This window comes from Crinia signifera, chromosome 4 (assembly GCF_055691185.1).
Source record: "Crinia signifera chromosome 4, ASM5569118v1, whole genome shotgun sequence".
NCBI classification, from domain to species: domain Eukaryota; kingdom Metazoa; phylum Chordata; class Amphibia; order Anura; family Myobatrachidae; genus Crinia; species Crinia signifera.
In genome coordinates this window covers 297,541,467-297,557,657 of record NC_139220.1, presented here as the reverse complement: position 1 = coordinate 297,557,657, position 16,191 = coordinate 297,541,467, and the positions used below count along the sequence as shown (strand labels likewise).

At 44.8% G+C, this 16,191-nt stretch overlaps 1 protein-coding gene across 1 annotated transcript; it reads left to right on the top strand.

Moving 5' to 3' along the window:
* Positions 1-2,151: 2,151 nt before the first annotated feature.
* CDKN2D (cyclin dependent kinase inhibitor 2D) lies at positions 2,152-10,405 on the top strand. Its single transcript, XM_083185122.1, has 3 exons — positions 2,152-2,344; positions 6,060-6,228; positions 7,208-10,405. Exons 2-3 carry the CDS (start codon positions 6,088-6,090, stop codon positions 7,550-7,552), a joined length of 486 nt encoding a protein of 161 aa, XP_083041248.1. The 5' UTR covers positions 2,152-2,344; positions 6,060-6,087; the 3' UTR covers positions 7,553-10,405.
* Positions 10,406-16,191: the final 5,786 nt, after the last annotated feature.

Sequence of the window (16,191 nt, the reverse complement as noted above, 5' to 3'; positions counted from 1 at the left end):
AGTGAATCATGTTTCTCACCACATAAGTGGACCAAAGGAGAACATTTAAATCACAACTTTTTTAACATTTTTCCTGAAATTAGTAACCAACTTTTGGCCTAGGGGTGCCGTGAAAAATATTCTGATACTTTAGGGTGCAGTGATTCAAAAAGTTTGGGAACCACTGCCTTAGAGCCAAAAGGGCCCGCAGTGGTCTGTGGGTCCCTTCTTGATGAAGCTTAGACGGACCCCATCCCCAAAGCCAAAAAGCTTCTAATGTAGTAATGGTCATTGGACTTCCCTCTGCCTTACAGGAAAAACACAAGAAGCCTAGGCATGTGTGAAGAATTGTCCCAGCCTTAGCCAAAAGGCAGAGGCAAGGGACGTAAAATGCCTCCGGAAACTGAGAAGTGCTGTACTCAGTGAAGGTGTTGACAGGTACCAGTGTATTTTCCAGCACCCCTTGCTAAGGCGGCAACAGGGGCAAACAGCACCTTGGGATTCAGCGTTTTTCCATGATATATCTAAGGTCTGGAACAATCCCCTGCATAGATACTGCATGGATACTAAACCATGTTTTTCACTGAATTGCACACATTGCAGGCCATACTCATACATTGAATATTCTTTTTTTCCTTTTCTTTGGTATCTGCTGAGAAAAATTCAGAGGTATATGATTACTGTTGGAATCAATAGAAACTAGTGCTCGGGGACCCTCTGGTGATATCTTTTCATACTCAGACAGATGATCTGCACCTAGAATAGGACCATACCTCCCACGTGTCAGCGGGAGAGTCTGACTAATTAGACACTGACCCGCTATCCCACCCGCAGGTCGCAATATCCTGTGTGTGCACAGCAACTAATACAGGCCTAGCCAACCTGTGGCTCTCCAGATCCCATCATGCCTTGCCACAGTTTTGCTATAAGGGAGTGTTAAAGCTGTGGCAAGGCATGTTGGGATTTGTAGTTTCACAACATCTGGAGAGCCACAGGTTGGCCTGTCCTGAACTAACAGATCAGGGAGGGCTAGGCCATGCCCCCTCCATGTGATGCCTCACCTTTCTCCCAGTCCACTTTTGGGGCCGGACACACCTTCCGGAGTGGAAAGCCCCAATTCTCATAAGACTCAGTTGGGAGGTATGTAGGTCTGTTGAAGGTTTAAAATGCTGTAATTGGATGCTGGTGTCTCAGCCCTTGCATATTTAGATTTGCGGATGTCCCCCAGGGAAGAGCATTGCAGCAGTATTAGCATAAAGTTGCAGATGCAACAGCAGCCAAAGCTGCAAGGTAAGTAGTAGGTGCGTCAAATTTAAGAGCAGCCCCTGTGAGGAGGGCTCCTACCCTCATACCACACAACTTGGTGGAGAAGGAAAGAGGGACGTTTGCGTGCACATGTGGCGTGCAGATGATATTTCAGCTGCTCCTTTTGCCATGGGTTTCTCCTTGTGACATCGTTGATTGCTGACACCACGTATTTACCAAGCTCCTTGATAAATGTCTGCCACTATGGACCGAAACATCGGGGCACATATGGAAACGTTAAGATTGTGATTCATGCTGACCAAATTTCACTGGATATAATAATAAACCCGGATTGGATTTTATAACAAGTCTAATATCTTTGTTTTAAAGGCGAGTGCCTGACATCCCCCACCCACAGTGTGGAGGATACTCCCGGAATATATATATATATATATATATATATATATATATATATATATATATATATATCCCCATGCATGTTGTCAGACATTTTATTTTTATGCTGCATTATACGTGGCCTGGGGTTACGTAAAGGTGACCAGGCGCCTTTGACACCACCCTGACCCCTTTACCTCAGGAGAGAGCAGCCAGGCAGCAACCAGAGTCGGAGCCCGTCCCTCCCACGGTTTAAAAAACAAAAACAAGCTCCGCCCACGCCAATTCCCTCCTACTATTGGCTGCGGGCTGACCATTGAGCGCTGCCGCAGCAGTTACTCTCACCTTTAACTGTAAAACGCAGGTTACCTCGTAGCAACTACGAGCCCTCCAGCAAGGCGTTTCCCCATTCGACGCCGCGCCATAGTTGGGCGTGGCCTCAGGAAGGGCGGGCACACAGCGTCCTATGGTTACCCCTGGACGACGATACACAGTTGCATTTTCAAAAAAAACACTCGTACCACGTGGGGCAGTGACGTCAGGGAGACCTGGGTGGGAGGAGGAGAGAGGGAGAATCAGATTCTGGACCGGTTGTTGTGGAGAAGGAGCTCGCGCAGGCAGCCGCAGTAGCAGACGAGTTGCGAGAACGGACTGAGAGCCGCCGCGGCCGTTGGTCAGCCCCAGCGAGCGGTGTCTGAGGCGGGAAGGCGCACTATAAAAAGAGGTGAGCGCGGCGCAGTGCGGCAGTCAGTGCAGTATGGAGAGCGCACCTGTCACTGCTGGGCGCTCAGCCTGTCACAGCATCACTGCTATACTGAGGGATGGGTGTGGGCTTGCTGGGGTATGGCAGGTATGGGATAAGAGGTAAACCTAGTCATGTTCATGTTCTTTGGTGACATCATCGGTGTACCAATCCTTTATGTTGGGTACTTATGGCAGCTCTTCTGTGTTATGCGGTCATTGCCATTTCTGGAAACATTTTTTTGTTGAATTATGCGTGTGAGACCGGGGGGTGCGCCTCTGTAAGGGCCAGGTGTACTAAGCTTTAAAAGTGATAAAATGTAGGGTGGTAAACCACCAGCCAATCAGCTGCTAACTGCCATGTCACAGGCTGTGTTTGAAAAATGAAAGGTAGGAGCTGATTGGTTGGAGGTTTATCACTCTCCATTTTACCAATTTTCAAGGCTTAGTAAATCTCTCCCTCAGTGAGGCTGGTGAGTTGCGTCTGTCAGTGAGGCTGGTGAGTTTCGTCTGTCAGTGAGGCTGGTGAGTTGCGTCTGTCAGTGAGGCTGGTGAGTTGCGTCTGTCAGTGAGGCTGGTGAGTTGCGTCTGTCAGTGAGGCCGGGGACGTTGCGTCTGTCAGTGAGGCCGGGGACGTTGCGTCTGTCAGTGAGGCCGGGGACGTTGCGTCTGTCAGTGAGGCCGGGGACGTTGCGTCTGTCAGTGAGGCCGGGGACGTTGCGTCTGTCAGTGAGGCCGGGGACGTTGCGTCTGTCAGTGAGGCCGGGGACGTTGCGTCTGTCAGTGAGGCCGGGGACGTTGCGTCTGTCAGTGAGGCCGGGGACGTTGCGTCTGTCAGTGAGGCCGGGGACGTTGCGTCTGTCAGTGAGGCCGGGGACGTTGCGTCTGTCAGTGAGGCCGGGGACGTTGCGTCTGTCAGTGAGGCCGGGGACGTTGCGTCTGTCAGTGAGGCCGGGGACGTTGCGTCTGTCAGTGAGGCCGGGGACGTTGCGTCTGTCAGTGAGGCGGGGGACGTTGCGTCTGTCAGTGAGGCCGGGGACGTGCCGCTGTCAGTGAGGCCGGGGATTACCTGCAGCCGATGTTCAGGAGTTGTGCACAGACATCAATGGTAAAACTATCTCAGGTGTCAAACGACAGTCAGTGGTTGCTAACCATCCCTAGTATCAATTTACATGATCCTACATGTTGTCTTGTTCCTGCATTCATCACATGCATTTATCATGCATGGGAATAACAGCACAGTCCGTGTAGCGAGCACATCCTCCTGCTTCGGGAAATCCAAATACAACTTCTTTTCATTTTCCCTTGTACAATCCATAGAGAAAGGCTTCTATGTCCATCGCTGAATACGAATAGACATGAACATTCTGTGACACCTTGCTGTTGTAACAATAGTCACAAGATGTCCAGATGTTGTCTAAACTGCAACATAAATCTCTTTTTATCTGCTGTTTCCTGGGTAAGCCACCAGGATACTATAAATGCAGGAGGCTCATGGTATTGACCTCTGCTTTCTGTGTGCAAACCACAGCAGATGACATGTGGCTTTGTGTATTCTCTGTGGAGACCTGTTCCCCTGTACGCAGCTGTATGGTTAGAAAGCCGGTAAATGCTGTGTCGGACTGGCTGCGTGCGAGGAATCTGCAGTTGTATCGTCATGTAGGTTAAATACAACCATGTGGCATTATTTCCAGTGTTCCATCATCCAGGGCACTGGTTTCCAAACATTTGCAATCAGGGCACCGTTATTGAATCAGAATTGTTTTCATGGCACCCCAGGCACGAACAAAAGGTCCATTTATACATATTTTATACCTTGTAAGCCTGCTTGAAGCAAATGCTTTGAACGCTAGTCTGCTACACTGTGATTGCCTCTGTCCTCATTACTGAGAGGCAGTTTGTGCATGTGTGAGAGAGAAAGAGATGTCGTTTGGATCGCTGCCAACAAATGGCAGTGTTTTGGAGACCCACAAATGGACACTAGACATATGTAGATGATGATTGGTAGCCACCAGCACTGGTTTTGCCTATTATATTAATAGGCTCATTCTGCCATGAACCCTCTTCAATGCTGTCATTAAAGACAGCATTGAATAGGGCCCCTCCACTAATTCCCCTGTCGGAAATAGTGGCGGACGATTGCATACCCCCCTATGACTGATGGACTGAAAAATTCATATTTTGAATAGCCCCAAATATTTTTTTTTTTTTTTCATGTCCACTTTTTTTGTGGGACTGTCACTGATATAAATGAGAATGGAGAGTTCTGTGTTCGGGTGATGCATCCAGCCAGAGGTGGGTGGTTATGGCCAAAACAAGATGATGAGATATAGTATCTGCAAACATTGTACCAGTAATGCAAGGGGCCTTTTTTAATTTCCTGATGAATGTTTTTTGATAGTTACATCCGTGATGATTTTCTGGTTACATCCGTTACACATACATTCCTTTAAATAATGTCAAGGTAATAAGTAAAACTTTCCTGAAAATGTTATTAAAATCTGTGTGGTGTATGCTTTATTGTTAAAAAGCATGGAATAAATATTTGTTGTAGTTTCAGAGAAATCAGACGTGTTTAATTTCAGAAATTACCATGTCCTATCCTGGTTACATTTAAACAATGGGTACTTATGTACTATCTGGGCGCCCGATTTTTTGATTGTATGCCTTAACTTAAAGCATACAATCAACGCGATAATCGCATCGCATGCGACCATGCGATGCGATGGACCCGATTTTTCCATAGGATTCAATGTTAAAATGGTCTGAGTCCATTTTAACATAGAATTCAATGGGAAAAAGGGGTCCTGTTCCTTGCCCCACTATCCAAGTGGGCATGGAGTTGGATATAAACCTGTGGCGAGCGTAGCGAGCCACCGAGCCCGAAGCGTGGCGAGCGAAGCGAGCCCCGCAAGGGGACACAGATTTTTTAAAAAGTATTCTGTGTCCCCTCGCGGGGCTCGCCATGCTTCGGGCTCGGTGGCTCGCTACGCTCGCCACAGGTTTATATCCAACTCCATGCCCACTTGGATAGTGGGGCAAGGAACAGGACCCCTTTTTCCCATTGAATTCTATGTTAAAATGGACTCAGACCATTTTAACATTGAATCCTATGGAAAAATCGGGTCCATCGCATCCGATTTGGTCGCATGCGATGCGATGTGCCCGATCCGACCCGATTTCTAAATCGGGCGCCCAGATACTACATAAGTACCAAACAATGAATTAATTTATAGCAGAAAACAATAGTGAGGCTTGTTCACACTTCATAGTTTTATTCACTAGTGGTAGAAACATTTGCTTCTTTCTGTGCATTTTAAATTTTGTAGCAATCTAGATGTTTACCACAAACATTGTATCTGAGAGTTACATCCGTTACGTTGGACAATGCTCACCGATTCTTGGAAAATCTGTGACTTCCTCAAAACCGTAGGGCGATGTCTGAAAATAGGGCTGGTTGTCTCTGAGCTTGGTGAGGTGATAAAGTGTCTGGTTTTTATCAGCGGCCAATCAGATCCTACCTGTCATTTTTCAAACCAAGCCTGTAACTTCACATGTAGGAGCTGATTGGCCGGTGATAAAAACCAGACACTTTATCACTTCACCGAGCTTAATAAATCTACCCCACAGTCATTATTAAATTGACTGAACTTGAATCTCATGTCTTTGTATGTAAGTATATCCTTCTGATTACACAGGACAGACTGCTCACATCTACACCACCCCATGTTGCTACAAGAGACCAGCGCCGGTGACCTCCTGACACGGGCGGCGGCTCAAGGAGACCTTGAGGAGGTGAAGAGACTGCTCCACCAAGAGAGGGTTCACCCTGACTGTCTTAACCGCTTTGGAAAGACTGCCCTGCAGGTGCGGCTGAGATATTCTCTGTCTGTCTGTCTGTCTCTTTCCTTGCACAGACAGCATCACTTTGCTGATTCTGATTGCAATTTGGTGGCTGTTTTATGTTGTATGACTGGCCAGCACATAAAGAGACACTGGGACAGTGACTAGCTGTTCCGTGTGTGTAAGAGACTGAGGGGACTGGTTTTGTTGATTGTAGTGGAACAGGTGATTATCCCCGATGTGGCACCACGCCCCGCTCTCTGGGTGTGTGACTAATTAGCAGTCACACCATGCACGCAGAGGATGTGTCTGCATTGGAATAAGATTAAATGCATGTTGCGTACCTGCCAAGGCAGGGCTGGCAGCTTCTGGCCTGGGGGGTAAATAAAAGCTGGTAGCCCAAGTTCTTCTATCAGCGTGCCCAAGTGGAAGAAGTGGCGTGACAAACACTGGGGAGGCCCGGCTTTATGTAACCAATTAAATATAAAACTCATTGTTATTTTCAGAGTTGTAATTAACCATAGGACAGTCCCATCTCCCCTGTGTTCCATTGAGATCTATATTGTACAGACATGACAGAGCCACCAAACACTGACTGCGGATGTATGCCTGAGTGCGTTCCCATGGGTTACACGCCTGACGGTACTCTCTCAACGGTTGTATGCGACATCTACTGGTTGGTTATCAGACAATATCATGTGTAACCCAGTGTAGTGTAATGAAGCCAAACAAGATGTCATTCAGTCGTTCAATCTGCTATGGAGCCGAGGGAGGAAGGGAACCCCCGACCATTGTCATGAATACCGGTTGTGTAAAGTGTTTATTTAGATGGACCATATGTAGGCTAACACATTTATTGATCCCAGAAAGACCAGGATGTGGGTGGAAGAATGAATAGATCTGTCAAGAGCCTTGACTACAAACCATACAGCTCCTGATTACTGTCACAATTCATGTACTATTATTTCTGTATTTGAGACCCCCCCCCCATTTATCTCCACAGGTCATGATGTTCGGCAGCACGTTGGTGGCATCCGAGCTTCTGAAACAGGGGGCCTCACCCAACATCCAGGACTCGTATGGCATCTCTCCCACCCACGATGCTGCGCGCATGGGTTTCCTGGACACCTTGAAGGTCCTGGTTCAATACGGAGCAGATGTCAACGTTCCCGATGCCTCTGGCTCTCTCCCTGTCCACCTGGCTCTCCGTGAAGGTCATATTCCTGTCATTGCCTACCTTGCCTCACGTTCCAACCTGCAGCATCGTGACCGAGAGGGGCGAACGCCTGCGCAGTTGGCTTCCATACTAGACCCTTCACTGGCAGCCATTTTGGAATTGCATACGTAAAAAATATGCACCTTTTTTTTAGGGTGTAGAAAAGGCCACATGAACAATTGGTGCAGCGCCTCATATCCCACATATGTTCAGAGATGTGCAGCGGCTCTGCCTCATTGTATAGTGCAGTAACCTAATAGATGTGCTGAGCAGCTTTACAAACTGCACCTGTTCTCTATGTAGGAGGAAATGTCATCTTCTATGAGATGCAGGCATCAGTGAGATTGTGTCAAGTTTGCCCGAAATGTATTTATTTTATTTTCAATATGTCCAATTCTGGTTTTCCCTTTTAAATTATTTCCACTTTGAACCTGGAGTTATTGCCCTTTTAAAATATTTGGGCAGATCTGGCAAAATCTTAGTGAAACCTACATCCTGCAGATTATTACATTCCGCCCATAGTCATGTATCAGTCATTCGGGCTGATTCAAAGGTGGACGCAAGTGTAATATTTGCAAATGGCCGGTGTGCTTTTTTTTTTTTTTTTTTTATTCTATGCATATGTCTAAGTCACAACACTCATGTGCCGCAGTGGTTTTGCAGCATTCGTTGTATGTATTGGGTAACACTGTGTGATAGATCGCGACACAGGGGAGTTGCAAATAGAACCCAAACGTGTCATGACCATTGTGTGGGCTGGTTCTATTATATGGGGAAAATTCAGCCAATCACAGTACTGGCATCCTGTGACATCATTGAGGCATCAAGTGATGTCACTCGTTCGTAGTGAACGGATTGGTTGACACTGGTTTATCTCAAAATATGGCAGTCTCCAATAGGTCCAATTCTAAAGCTATCCATTCTTGTCGGAATGTAAGCTCACTGTGCAAGTGTACAATTCCTTGTATATATTTGTATATAATGTTCGTATGGCCATTTATCTGTAGGTGTTGTGTTTTTTTATTTTAATACTCAGGTAATGTCTAAATATCTATTTTAACCATTTATATTTTCGTTATTTCAATTACTACATCTCCTATGCAAATGCATTAAAAGTGAAGTTATCGATACGTCACTAAATATTTCTCTCCATGTAAAAGGACTGTATATATAGGGTATTAATGCAGGCCTAACTTCATGGTTCTCTTTTTTTGATATTCTCTAATTGGTCAAAGGTTTTAAATCTGGGATGGGAGGGCCTGATAACCAAGAATTTCTCCTCTCAGTCCTCCTACTGAATGCCATTCTGAGATTCGCTTACACAGATAAACTCCCTATATATACCAGCATGGGAGGGCGGGAATATGTCCAGAATGCTTGTACAGTGTTCTTGGACAATTAGAATTCAGGGAGTGATGACATGAAGGTTAAATAACAACTCTTTGTGTGTCAGAGGAAGCACATTTTCTATTAAGTAAAATCTTGTAGCAAACAATATGAAATGACAGGTGTCATAGGGACCCTCTTTTACATGTTCTTTTAATTCCATTGCACTTTAAGAAAAATACTGCATAAAGCAAAGAGGTCCAGCGCACTCTTTAGCTTCCGGTCTGCTCCATAAGCGGATTTATTTATTATTACTTGACAAAATGTAAATGTTCCCATTACTTTTTATTTTGAGGGGGTGGGTACTATTACATGCAAGATACTATATATATTCCAGTTCTACATTTTTATTTAGTCTGTCTTGGTGGTATTGCTTCTTCAATGCCTGTGCTCTCTATGCAAATGTGGAAAGTGCATTGATCGCATTATGAACAGAACACGTTCCCTACATCTGCATCCCCAGGGCTGTACAAGCCCTACCGGTCTGATTTCTAACATAGTTATACATGCTGGTTTGATATTTTTAAAGCACGCTTATAGGTAAATTTACCTAGGGGCATCTGAGAGTGCCCATTTGATGTGATTACATTGTTCCAATCTGAATCGCGATTCTTGATATTATCGCATGCAGGGGACATAGCTTGCAAGACAGTCTATGTGAATGCAAGCACAAACCTCCTATAAACCCCCTATATCCCCCCTCATCTCTGCTTTCTCTGTCAGTGTGCAGAGAAAGCTGTGCAGGGGCAGGTGCATCACGGTAAGCCCTGTGATTACGCCATCTGATGATAGCGTTATTATCACACATCTCACTGCCATGTGTTTACACTTTTGTGGGCAGCCATTATAAGCATTGGAAATCCCCCCCCCCCATTTCACATTATTTTAGTAAAAATAATGTTCATTAATCGCCCCTAAAATTTTGAAAAGTGGAGGCGTTGACTATAGCAACCTCTCCAATTCTTACTCTTTTATCTAGTCTAGGCATTAAAGCTAAAATCTGATTTGGGTTCTATAGGAAACCCTACAATAAGATTCTCAAATCATACATGTTATAATTCAGTTGAGCCTTCACTTTCCATTTTTTTTAGAAGTGTTACGTAAACCTTAGGTCTTTAACATGTTGGTGCAATATATGCAAATGTCATGTAACATACATGAGCCAATCAGAAGTTAGATTACATTTTCCAGCCTGGAATTTATATATAATCTGGTTGCTGAACATTTGTGCTCATTTGGGAAAGCTGTTTTCATTATTCACTGCTTCTGCCACAAACAATATGAAATGTATTACCGGTAATTTATTTTCATTTGTTACATTATTCCCTGTGACAGCTTTTATTTTGATACTGTACAGGGCGTAACTGTTTACGCAAGCACCAGGGGGGTGCACACAATCCGAGCTGTATTTAATGAATTAACTGTTTTTAACTTTTAAAATATAAAAAAAATTTGACCCATAAATCTCACTGCAAAGTTGTTTTACGTTTGATGCTTTTTATTTTTATTAAAGAAAAATTAATTTTATTTATTAAACACTTGAAGGAAATGTTATCCATGTAATGTTATGTTTTTAACTATTAAATTAATACAGGAGAACTGTATTGTTTTTGCTTGGTGATTTGGCATGGCGTGGGAGGCAACTGCAGGTGTGCTGCTGCATCACATGGTGCAATTTCTAATTATCTCCTGATACAGTGGTCCTGCTGGTCACCACCCTGTCAGCAAATTCATTTTACACTACAGTGGAAAAAATATTCTAACCTGTCTAAACCAGTAATGCATAACCTCCAACATCTGAAGGGCAGAATTCCATACAAATTCAGAAAGAGGGTGAGGTCATGGGTAATGGGGGGGCGTGGTCACTTTCACTGCACCGTTGGGGACCCAGAAACCCAGTACAAAGCCCTTTTTGGTTGCTACAGGCCATAAAAAAAACGGTATTGTACCGACCAAAAAGGTACAGTTGGAGGGTATGGTAATGGGGGGGGGGGGGGGGGTGGTTGTGTGTGTGTGTGTGTGTGTGAAATGACACCCAGTGGACTGTGTTGTAAAGTCAATGTTTGGGGTGTTTAAACCCTTTATCAAGACATCAAAAGAAACAAGAGCACTACTTACATATATAGACATGAATAGTGACATACCCCCTGTAGTAGTAGTAGTACGTTTATTTATAAGGCGCCACAAAGTGTCCGCAGCGCCGTACATAGCAAAAAAAAAAAAAAAACAAATTACAAGGTAACGTACAGGGTGTGTAGAAAGATACAGTATAAATAGGGGTATAGCTGGTAGAACTAAAATCAGCATCAGTTCAGAAGTAGGTGTCAAAATAGTCAAGGAGACCGAAGATGAAGTAGAGGAAGGGAAGAACAGGACAGGAGCACAGGTGAGGTAATGAGGTAGGGTGAGTACGTGAGGAAGGAGGGCCCTGCTCATAAGAGTTAACATACTAAAAATAGGTGGGTGGACGAACGAAATACAATAGGATAAGTAGGAACGGAGGGGAACGGAGGCAGGATAGGAGGATCAAAAGAGGTTAGGAGGAGGGATAGGCTAGTCGAAAAAAGTGGACTAGTTAGTCGAAAAAAGTAAGCTGTGCACAGGGGAGTGCATTCAGTGGGGTGGTGTTTACTTAGTCGCAGGGCTCCAAACACTTGCAGCCCAGTGAGCAGGTCTGAATGAGCCCACTGTCCTATTTCTAGGTAAGTCTACACTATAGATTTTCACTTGTTTGACCTGTTTCCCTGTATCTTCAGGTATAATAGTACTCGGAGACATTTGGAATAATGTCTCTGGATCGCCATAATGTTCTTTGCTCTTGGTATTGAAAGCTGGTACTATCAACCTTGTTGGACATAAATCCTGTAACTAGATGGATGTAAAATCCAGCCGATTCCAGGTCATTTGCATTAAACCGGAATCGGCCCCCGCCCCACATGTGCACACAATTTTGCAATCTTCTCAGCTTACCGTGTCAACCAGAATTGGGCCCATAGTGCCATCGTGGTTTGTGAAAAGGCCACGAATATGGAGAAAAAGCAAAATTTAAATGGAGGTCAAACAAGTGCTTGAACGCTAAAGGATCCATGGATGTAGGATGGGATTGTAGTGTGTGTGTGTGTGTGTGTATTACAATGTTACCCCTTTCACGCCTTTGTTTGGTGTCGTTGCACTTTGACATGTGAATAGTCCTGTGTTATACTGAAGATTAGTTCAGCTTTGATCAGGAGGTTTTTTAGGATTATTTCACTGGCACCTGCAAGGAATTCTCCTTAGTAGGCTTTAATCTCTGTGAGGTATGTCTGATCTGAGCTCTGGGGAATATGTACAGTATATGTTACAAAGCAAAAGAATGAGTCCTCTCCGTTCCACTACAGCTTATGGGGCTCATTCAGAATTGTGGACAGGAAAATGATGACCCATTTGTTTTACTTTATCCCTAATCTTCCCTCTAAACCTAACCCTCCCACTGTACCTAGCCCTAACCGCTCCCTTCCTGAACCTAACCCACCCCCAAGTCCCTAGGCTGAATTTACCCCATGTCCATGCCCCTTTACCCTAACTTCCCCCATGTACCTAACCCCAAAGATCCATAAAAAACATTGGTCAAACTTTTTTGCATCGAAACGGTCAATTTAAATCCATGTCAACCACTGTTTAACTGTCGACCTGTGTACTGTTGACCATCTGGTGTTGACTTATTGACTTTACTTTCTACCTTCCATCCAGATGCATTTGTCCGTATACCTAGTTGTACGCATCTCTGCAAGTAGGTTGCCGCTAGTCATACCGTTTGAGTCATAGCTGTCATAATACTGCACACTTGTACTGCCTTATACAGGCGTAATTGTGCATACATACACCTGCATAGGCTGAAATTCCATATGCATCTTCACTAAGCTAATACCTGTTCCACTTCCCTAATAATAATAATTATATGGCTATGTACTTTAAGTAGGGTTTCTTGTGGTCACTGGTATGGAATTGCTTGGTAGTAGAACACATTACATAAACATGGCGGACCGGTACACATCTGCTTTAATACAGAACTTATATTTCTTGCTTACAATATCTCCCTAAAGGATTTTTAAAAAGCAGGCACGTGCACGTCTATGGGGCCCATTTGTCATTGTATATTTGTGTCTTAATGCTCAAACACCCGATTTCGGGAGTGAACTGCAATTATAAAATATCCCTTGAATGAGGTAGGAAGAAACACAGAAGCTATCGACATTGCCTGACTGGCATCCACCCACGTTCTGATTGGCCCACTGGCCATTCAGTCAAAGATAATGGATAACCATTGATAGCAAAAACGATCAATGGTTATCCATCAAATAGTTTGACTATCGATGGCTGGTTGCATTGATGGCAACTGCACCGATGACTATCCCTACAGCGCAATTTGTGAGAGACACTGCAGCTCTACCACAGACTGACCATACAGCATACACCGTACTCACTAACTGGAGTGCTTGGCTGGAACAACCAATTTGGGGTTCATCTGGTCACAGCTTCAATGGGCAGCCGTCTCGCCGTCATTTGAGAACTGATGAATTTACCTTATTGCCCCATCATTCCAGACCCAATGGCCGGGTACGACTTATAGTTACCAAGTGCCCACATTTATATTTATACTATATTAAGACCATATTGGACAGAGACTCTACAGATTCTTACAAGTATATCACTATTGGAGCACAAATTGTGCAACCATTCATTGCATCTGCAATTAAGTGAATGCCACACAGGATTGTGTTTCTTTTATATAATGTGTAATAAGCATTATGGTGTGTGGCATAAAACGAAATAAGCATTCCAGTGTGGCAAAATGTGTAAGGGGCATTAGGGTGTGTGGCATAATGTGTAATGGGCATTTTGGTGTGTGGCATAAAGTGAAATAAGCATTACGTTGTGTTGTGTGGCATATGTGTAATTGGCATTGCCATAAGAAGGAGAAATGAGAGGTGGGTGCCGCCCCACCCATTTCATGTCACGGCAGCGGCCCCGTCCCCCTGCCTGACGGAGCTGGCTGCCTTCTCCCAGAGAGGGCAGCAAGAAAGTAAGCAACTCTGCTCAAAGCAGCATTTCCGGATACAGGGGACGGGGCTTGATGTTGTTAAGACCATTACAGTAGAAAACACGATTTACGGCTCTTCAGGAGGGGGGCTAAAATTACATGATTTGCGTGACCCCCAAAGAACCGCGAATGCCGCTATTTGACCGGCAGTGGAGGGGGCTGCAGGGGTCCATGTATGAATCTGACAAACGAAGCCTGCAAAGAGTGCTGAGGACAGCAGAGAAGATTATTGGGGCGGACTTCCCCCTGTAAGGGAACAATACTTAAGCAAGGTCAAGAAGCGAGCAGGGAAGATCATGGTGGACAAACTCCACCCTGGCCATAACTTGTGTGATATTCTCCCATCAGATAGATGCTTCGGGCCCATCCCATGCAAGTCGTCAAGAACCGCAAAAAGCTTCTTCCCAATAGCCATTCACCTATTGAACAATATTCTCTAAAGCTGTGTACACATTGGCAAGAATCGCTGGCAATATGGTCGCTATTGCCAGCGATTGGAATGTGCAGCGGCGATAAATCATGCACCCGTTTTTAGCCCTCATATGATCACTGGTCGTAGGACCAGCTGATTCCCTCTGCGGCTCCCCCTGGCAGAGGTTCCCTTTCATCAGCGACCATCTCTGGATGCTGATGAAAACGGGACACTGAGTGATAGATCGCTCATCGATATATCGCCCTGTGTGTACGCACCTTTAGATACTGCTAATCTAAACACATAACTGCTCTGTTTAACCTTGCAAATCATAACATGTGAGTTGACATTTGTATGCACAACTGATGCAATGTATGTATGTCCTGTTATCCCTCTTGTACAATGCTTGAAGCTGCACTGTATACAACAGATTCATTCAGGTTAAGCAATCTCTATCTGACACGTATTTAACATTTAAGTAATATATGATCACATCCCACAAAATAATTATACACAGCGGACATTTGGGTTATATCATTTCACTTCAATACATACACATGATTATACAATTTTCACTACAAAATAATTTTTAAACAATACTTCACTGATTTTAAATAATACAATCTAATTAAAGTTCAGCTATAGTTTAAGCTTTCTTGGGACACTACATGACAGGAATTATATGCTAACATCATCACGAGCTAGTCTGGAGCGCCCCTTGTAGGAATTATGGATGGACATCATTGCCATCGATGGTTGCCATAGTGCAACTGGCCATGCAATGGATGACCATCAATGTTTTTACATATTGATGACCATCCATTTTCGTTGACTCATTGGCCTGTGGGCCAATCAAAACACAGGGGCAGGGATTCACAGGTGTCACAGCGGAGCTATGTTTTGTGTCCCGGGACCCATACCCTTCTGGAAAAAAGAAAAATTTAACTATTAGTTTAAGCTTGACATTGATAGTGGAAAATCATTTGTTTCTTCCCCATTGATGGTAAAACTATGCTATATTGGCCATAAACCATTGATGATATTGAATTATCGATGGTTGATGTAGGAATGGCCATCTTTGCCATCAATGGTGCGGAGAGATTCAGTAGCCGCTCGGGGGGCGGGGCTTAAGCGTGACATCACTAAGCCCGCCCCCATGCTGTTAAACCAGCGAATTCAGGGATCTCCGTGGAGGGGACGGGGCTAAAATGATGCGATTGTGTCATTTTAGCTCCGCCCCTCCTCTGAGACCCGAGGATTGCGGCATTTTAATGCCGCGATCCGGGGGACAGTGGGGGTCCCCCCTGAATCCGGGAGGGTTGCCCACCCTTCCGGGGGGCCGGGAGGGGGCCCCGATTTTCGGGAGACTCCCGGAAATTCCGGGAGGGTCGGCAACCCTGTTGTAAAAGTATTCAACATCGGCCATAAACCATTGATGATTTTGAATCATCAATGGCCATCCCTAGATTGATGGCCATCCCTATTAGGAATCCTTTCTTTCTTCTGCTGGGGTCCATGCAGATGCAGGAGGCTTGCCCAACCGTCTAGGGCTGGGAACCCTGCTTTACAAGGGAGGGTTCCACTGGAAACCGCTGCCAATATGCGGTCAGCATTATATGCATGTGCAAGAGTATATTATAGAGAGAGATAGATAATGTGTGTGTGTTTATATTTAAAATAGATACTAGATAAGTGCTCTGTGTCGTGTCCTCCTAACAGTGAGTGTTTCATCACTATTACAGTTAGTATAGTACTAAAACAAAGTACTAGCCCTTCTTCCTAAGAACATGGGCTGGCCATTCACAGCAGTAACTCTACTCCACGTAATCGCACTGGTGATTGGCTGCCGGGGCGTGATGATAGCGATCACCTGATTGGGTGAATGCGGCAGCT

Coding starts and splice junctions, on each gene's coding strand:
- CDKN2D (XM_083185122.1), top strand. CDS start 6,088: ATGTTGCTACAAGAGACCAGCGCCGGTGACCTCCTGACACGGGCGGCG. Junction 6,229..7,207: donor TTGGAAAGACTGCCCTGCAG/GTGCGGCTGAGA, acceptor TTATCTCCACAG/GTCATGATGTTCGGCAGCAC.